This window comes from Buceros rhinoceros, unplaced genomic scaffold, assembly GCF_000710305.1.
Source record: "Buceros rhinoceros silvestris isolate BGI_N320 unplaced genomic scaffold, ASM71030v1 scaffold37910, whole genome shotgun sequence".
Taxonomy (NCBI): Eukaryota; Metazoa; Chordata; class Aves; order Bucerotiformes; family Bucerotidae; genus Buceros; species Buceros rhinoceros.
The window spans coordinates 5447-12319 of NW_010391992.1; the positions used below are offsets into that span (position 1 = coordinate 5447).

At 49.4% G+C, this 6873-nt stretch overlaps 1 protein-coding gene across 1 annotated transcript in view; it reads right to left on the reverse strand.

Annotated features, from left to right (window-relative positions):
• MKL1 (megakaryoblastic leukemia (translocation) 1) overlaps positions 1-6873 on the reverse strand; it is a gene marked incomplete at its 5' end in the record, with an annotated part of 27664 nt that overhangs the window by 3955 nt on the left and 16836 nt on the right. Inside the window, 8 exons of the mRNA XM_010143589.1 lie at positions 49-127; positions 1298-1427; positions 1515-2500; positions 2778-2949; positions 3314-3564; positions 4048-4203; positions 4671-4846; positions 6274-6435. Coding sequence (XP_010141891.1) covers positions 49-127; positions 1298-1427; positions 1515-2500; positions 2778-2949; positions 3314-3564; positions 4048-4203; positions 4671-4846; positions 6274-6435 — 2112 coding nt within the window. The remainder of the gene's footprint in view (positions 1-48; positions 128-1297; positions 1428-1514; positions 2501-2777; positions 2950-3313; positions 3565-4047; positions 4204-4670; positions 4847-6273; positions 6436-6873) is intronic.

Below are 6873 nucleotides of genomic sequence, written 5' to 3' on the forward strand. Positions count from 1 at the left end.
GCGGCAGGGGTGGCTGCGGCTGCGGCTGCTGCGTGGGCTGCGGCTGCTGCGCAGGCTGCGGAGGGGTGCTTACAGGTAGCTGACACGGCGGTTGGCTGGAAGTTTTAGCGGGCGATGATTGTACTCTCTGGAAAAAAAAGGGTATCCTTGAGAAATTATTCCCCAGACACAACATGGAGCAAGGCTTGTGTTTCTTAAAGGACTTAGGAAGTTTGTTTTTCTCCACTCTTTAGGGAATTCGGTCAATTGTTCTGTTTCACCACGCAAAGAAATCAGATTGGGGCGGGATTCAGAGTCCTAAAAGAGGAGATGGTACCAGTCTACATCCCTGGACTATCCATGACATCCCTCAAGGGCTGGCAGAGCTGACACAGGACCTGTGCCCGTCTGGAGCAGCAGCTGGAGCTCAGGTGATACTCTGGGGTATCAAGGGTGACACTGGATGCTGCTATTTAGACAGGTGCCTGGGATGCCACCTGCTACTCAGCAAAGGCAGCCTGCTCCGTGCCTGTCCTTGATGGCAGACACTGCCACTGGCTCTGCGGAAGTGCAAGAAATGTAGTAGCAGAGAATGGAAATCTTCTCTCACGCTAAGCAACATGCCGGCGTTTGACTTATGCCATAAAACCGGGGCATATTTATCCCTTCCTGGAAGAAACACTCGGAGCACTTCTGTTAAGTGCTGAGCTCATGCCAACGGGGGAATAGTAGATCATCTCCGATGAAAGACTCTGTTAACACTGAAATACTGACACACATTAAAACATAGAGCAGTTAAAAAGCAGGAAGTCTGCTCCCAGGATCTGATTTCAGCTCTCAGTAGACAAAGTGACCTATCGATCACTCCAACTACGACGTCTCCAGTAACGCACAACAGGTGAAATACACTCTGCTGGTTTTTCCTGCCACAGGCATAATTGTTCTTTCAAAAACTAGTGAAGTGTGGCAGCAAACCCTTGTCCTCCAAGCCCGAGATCCTGCCTGACAAAAGGCAGAACCATGTGTTTGGAAGAATGCTGAACAGCCTGTGACGCACATGGTCAACCGTGCATTGCTGTCCACGGTTCATCATTGTCAAATTCCAGTCTTTTTGCTGAAGATCTGCTTACACTGCTCTGTTTTACAAAGCCGTGATCTACCAGCCACCGTAGCAGGCAACTCAGCCATTTTAGCTTTTACTGCATGGAATTTCCACTGTGTTAAGTCATCCTATGGTAACCTGAAAACCCCAGGGGTGGGAAGAGGGAGAGAGGAACCCAACTGCCCGCAGCGGGGATGTGATCTAACCCTTCCCTACCTGCAAGGCGGGGCAGCTGCTCCCTGCCTTCCCGTGGGGTGAGAGGCCCTGCCTCTCGGCGCTCTGCTTGGTCACAGTGAGGACGATGTGGGTCCCTGTGGAGTCGGTGATGAGGGTGGGGGGAGGGGTGACCTTGATGAGGTCACTCAGGGCGCTCCCTTGATGGCCAAAAAAAAAAGTGCCGGGGGAGTCGGGTAGGAGGGTGGGGGGAGGTGTGCCCTTGATGAGGTCACTCAGGGCGCTCCCTTGCTGGCCAAGGAAAAGCCGCGGGCTGTGGGCCTGGCACGGCGGCTCTGCTTCCGCGGCTGGCACCTCTTGCTTCACTGTCACGGCTTTCTTTGGCACTGGGCTTGGATTCGAAGTGTCCATTTGGCTAGCGGTTGGTGCAGGGCTGAATTGGTCTGTTTGGCCACTGGATTGGTTTGCAGACTGGCAGCTCAGGAAACCGTTTTCACTCTTGACCTGGGTGCCAAAAGCTCCTGGGTTGGAGGTGAGGGCTGTTGCTTCTCCCGCAGCCCCTGGGGCGAGTAGTGACTGCTGAGAGCGCTTCTCTTGCTCTAGCTGTAGTCTAAGCATCTCAACCAGCTGCTGCTTCTGCTTCAGCATGCGGGTGAGCTCCTCGATCTGCTTGTCCTTCTCCTGCAGCATCTGGTCTTTGTCCTTAACTTCTGCATCTCTGCTGTTACCAGTGCTACACCGCTCAGACCTGGGTGCCGCATTTACACTGCAGGAGGCAGACTTGGAGCTTTCTTCCTTCACCAGGAACTGCACTGGAGACGCCTGCAAGGTGAGCTGGGTCAGGGGTGAAGTCACCATCTCTCCAAAGGTGTCTCCAGTGGCCGAGTTCTCATCCCCTGTGCTCATTTGCGAGCGCTCAGAAGGGGTTGGAGAAACAGGAGGAGTCGAGCCTGTGCTGCCAAACTTCATCACACTGCCACCGGTGACTGTGGCCACAACTACTTCTGCTGGTGCAATGCCAGTGGTGACCAGGGCTGGCCCTGTGCTCAGCCTGGCAGCCGGGAAGGCTACCACCACTTCGGCAGCTTTTGGGAGGACAGCTGCTGTGCTGGGCTTGGGAGTGGGGGTTGTTTGGCTGGCTGCGCCGTTCTGCTCTTGGTAAGCTCTGAGACGCTCAATCAGGTCCGTCTTTGTGCCCGAGACAGGCAAGGCCCTCAACTTCAGCTCTTGCTTCAGTTCTGCTACCTGATATGGGGAAAAAAAGAGGGCAACATTAAGAGAACATACGCTCTAACCAGAACAGCTATTCGGAGCTAACAGAGACATGGGGCAAAGGACTAAACTGACCCTCCTGCAGGTCCACAGACCTGCACCTCAGGTACAGACTGCAGGGCAGCAATACCAGCTGCTATTACTAACTCCTGCCAGTTCACCTCAGCGCTGCTCTGGGGCAGCAACATCGTTCCGTCCTGCCCTCTGACAATGGCCAAAAGGGGGCTGTGTACCTTGGCAGGACATTTACCTTCATGTCATCTAGGTTGGCAGGGAGAGGGCCGGGCTTGCCCACTGCAGCATTACTGTTTTGTCGCATCAGCCCACTGGAACCAGAGGATACTGAAGATGCGCTGCTGACTGTGGCAGAGAGATTGCGTACAGCAGGGGCACTGGTACCACTCTGCTGCTCTCCTGGAGGCCTGCAGGAAAGAAAAAAAAAACACAGGCTTCAAAACCAAGGTGGAAAGGCACCAGATGCCCTCAGTGTCAACAGTCATATACAGAACAGTTCAGAAACACCTGGGTCACTAGTGCCACCCTAGACATTAAAGCACACCAATGCCTTTGACTGTATCCACGTCCCTTACTCTGCCAACCAACTCACTTCAGCTGCTTTTGTCTGGTTCATCTGACACTGGCTCTTTTTGAGGCCTGCCGTCACCTAACAAGATTGCGTGCACTACACCCAACCGCCACACCTCGCACCCAGAACACAACGTCTCTGACAACAGTACTGGGGAAGCAAGTGCTTCCCAAGAGAGAGCTGCCATTTAGGACCCATACTTTGGGGGGGCTGGCAGGATGGTCTGATAGTTGTAGTGCTGCTGCTGCTGGTTGAGGATCTGAAGCTGGAGAAAGAGCTGTTGCTGCTGCAGTATTTTGGCATAGGATGAATCCATGGGAGGAGCTCCCTTGTCCTGCTTTTGGTCCGGGGGAATATACTGATGATATTTAAGCTTCTTGACTTTCGGCTTCAACTCCTTGGCTTTTTTACTGCGCTGAGACTTCTCGCTAGCAGACTTGGGCTGGCTTTGCTATTTAGAAGGAAAGGAGGAAGCAAATAAGAATGGAAACACTGCAATAGCATAACACCCCATGTAAACCAGAACACAGACTGGGATTTTTATTTCAAAGTTCTTCAGATTTGACCCCCAGGGTCTTTTCTCACTTCTCTAACTCAGGCAACAGTATAGTCACAGCACCTGCAGCAGCTTACATCCCACCATAATGCAGGTCACCTTCCCCAGCACACTTGCTCATCCAGTGCAGATTCACTGACTCTAATCATGGATAACACTGATTGTTTCAAAACATTTCATTTCTGCATTCAGGACCCATTTTACATGAATACATCATGGAACCAATAAAGCTGTTAAATACGCTACAACTAGTGTCAGAAGTTACTAGCAAGAAATTCACATCTGTTAACGCAACACTCCCAACTCCAAACCCTCTTCAGAGCAACCATCTTGTCTTCCTTCAGACTACAACGATGAAGAAATCAGCCAAAACAGTACCTTAATGAGTGTTGGTGGGGGCTTGGCAGCAGTAAGAGCTGCTCCATTGGTAAGATTAGGGGGCAGAAGAGGTGGAGGTGGCAGAGGCGGGGGTGGCTGTTCAGGTAGGAAAAGTGTTTCACTGGAGTCTGCGCTAATCTGTAACTGGGATGTACCCTGCAGGGAGAGCAAAAGGCATCATGAATACACACACACGAGAAGCAAAACGGTTTAAGAGAGTGCAGGAAGTGTCCACTTAAAGGGAAGCAGCACAGGTTTCAAGTCATTAATCAGACTCCTTTAACCCACTGCTTTTGTTCCCCCTGAGAAGCAGCACAACTTCTCAGGGCAGAAAGGAACCAGAATCTCACACCTGTATCTCCCAGCTTTGCCTGCCAAAATCAGTTGCACAAAGGCTGTATCATCATGCAATGGTTGCCCCCTTCCCCACATGGCACCACTATGGCGGCTCCTGAATAACCAGATGACTTCGCCAACACCACAGAGAGCTAAAAGCTCACATGTGAAACCTCACAGACTATACCTTTTGAGGATCCCTTGGTCTCACTTTTTAGGATCCTCTGCCACAAATCAGCAGTAGCTGGGAAGCTCCGGGGCACTGCAGGAGGCCACTACGTTCTCACCTGAGCTAGTGATGTGCCAGTGGTGCTAGGGAGAGGCTCACAAATCCGGGAATCCATCGGCGATGGGACAGAGCCCTGGGACTCATGACTGGCTGGCTGTTCTGGAGAGAGGGCATCACTGCTGTCCTCATCAAAGGAGGAATTGTCTGCAACCTTTGGGTAGTTCACCTGTCCAACTAGAAACATAAACAACAACTGTGGTCTTTAAAGTGGAATAAAATTATTTCACTTGACATGAGATGTTTCACAAAGACATTGAAGGCTTGGAGAGAGTTGCTGCTGAGTTGTGCTTAAAGCACCAACTAAAAATAAGAGAACAGAGCCCAAACTGGATCAGTTTTAAGTGTTTACAGTCATCTCTGCTACCAGTAGAACAAAACGATGCAGACTGGGGTGAACCATTTCCCTTGCTTCTTAGTCAGACAAGATCAGGAGGTGTAACAAGAGCTACTTAAGTCTACTCAAACAGTTTATCATCTGGCACCAAAGAGGAAGGTTAGACAGTGTACAGCTGAGTCATGATTTCTCTGATGCTCATCCTGTGTGGTGGAGGGTAGAATCCCTCTTCAAAACAGAATCCCAAATCATACTCTAGTCTTATAAGCAACAAGGGCTATGGATTAAGTGGTGGCCCTGACTGCTGTTAGCATTTGTGTCTATCGACACGTCCAGTAGGTAAATTCATATGAGTGTACATTTGTAATGTACTGACGTTTTTTAGATTACATTATCTCAAAATAATCCTGGTAAGCAGGAAAATACTGTCATTTGCACCCAACGCAAAAGCAACAGAAATCCAGAGATGTACTTTGCTCACTCAAAAGGAAGCCACATCTCTAATGCTCCAGTTCACAAATTCACTCTTCTCTTCCTCAACTGTTTCTTGTACAACAGCGAAGCCAGGCTTTCCTGCAACACTGTCCTTTTCCCTCTTCATGAAAAGTATTCCACCTTGCTCACAGTTGTGTCCCATTTGTCTTTAAAGTAGCTGCGCATGTTTGAGGGGATGAATAACCACAGAGGCACACAGACTGCTCAGTCTGGGGAGACGGGAAAGAGCACTGCTGAGGCAGTGGGAAGGCCATTCCTCAGCATTCCTTTCAGCCCTTGGAATGGCACTGGCATGATTTACATCTGTTCTGGTTTATTTTTAAAGGGGTTGAATCCTCTGAAGTTTTTAAGTTCACAGACAGCTTTTGTTTCATCACACCTGTTTATATTCTGTTTCCTCTCCCCGATCTGAGTAAGTCAGCGGGTTTCTCCCTGACCAAGGTTGCTGACATGTTAGACCAAGACTGGGATTTTTAAGGAGAGAATCTAGAGAATACAATCTTCAACAGTCTTTCAAGTCTTTAGGGTATGCAATTGCTTTCACGCTATTCTGGGATGTCCATGATCCCTATAATTTAGTGTCTCCATAGCACTATCTGGGCCAGAGTGAATTCTGCTTTTCAGAATCCTTGGGGCTGAAATCTTGTGATTCTGAGGCAGAAGAACAAGACCAGCCATGGGACTGCACTCCCTTAGACAGGCAGGTGAATCCATAGGAAATCACAGACACCCGTGCAAAATGCCCTCAAGCTGGATCCTCCTCTGGCCTTACCGATAATGGCTTCCTTCAGGCTCGATTCCACAGGCAAGATGTTCTTCTCCACCAGCTCCATGGGACCTGGTCTCTGCGCTATCTTCTCATTGAGGTCATCTGCCAGTCTGGCTCTCTTTAGCTTCAGCTGCTTGGCCTGCAAGGAGGGTTCAGCTGAGGTCTCTGTTCAAGGAAAAGAAAATAAAAGGGCATCAATGCAGCAACAGGTCAACCAATGCACTTCAGCAGTATTTTACTTCTGTTCAAAAAGATAACTGCAGGTAACAGTAGATAACTGCACAGAAAAATAACTGCAGATGACAACGGAATATAAAGATATTGTAGCTATTATGTATTTTTTAGTTAGAAGGTAACTACAATAGCCCTGGTGACTCTAGAACAGGGTAAATTCACTGTTTGCAAACTCATGTCACCCAATTCTTGTCATCTTTTCCCTCTCAGTTGTGTCCAGAGATGTGGCACTCAGCAGCACCATAGTAACTCCCTTCTCTGAAACCGAAGTGCTTACTAATTAGATCAAATCTGCCTCGCTCCCTCTTAGACATTTTATAGTGTCTTCCCTTAGTAGAAGCGCAATCCATTGTCATTTTATTTCATTCC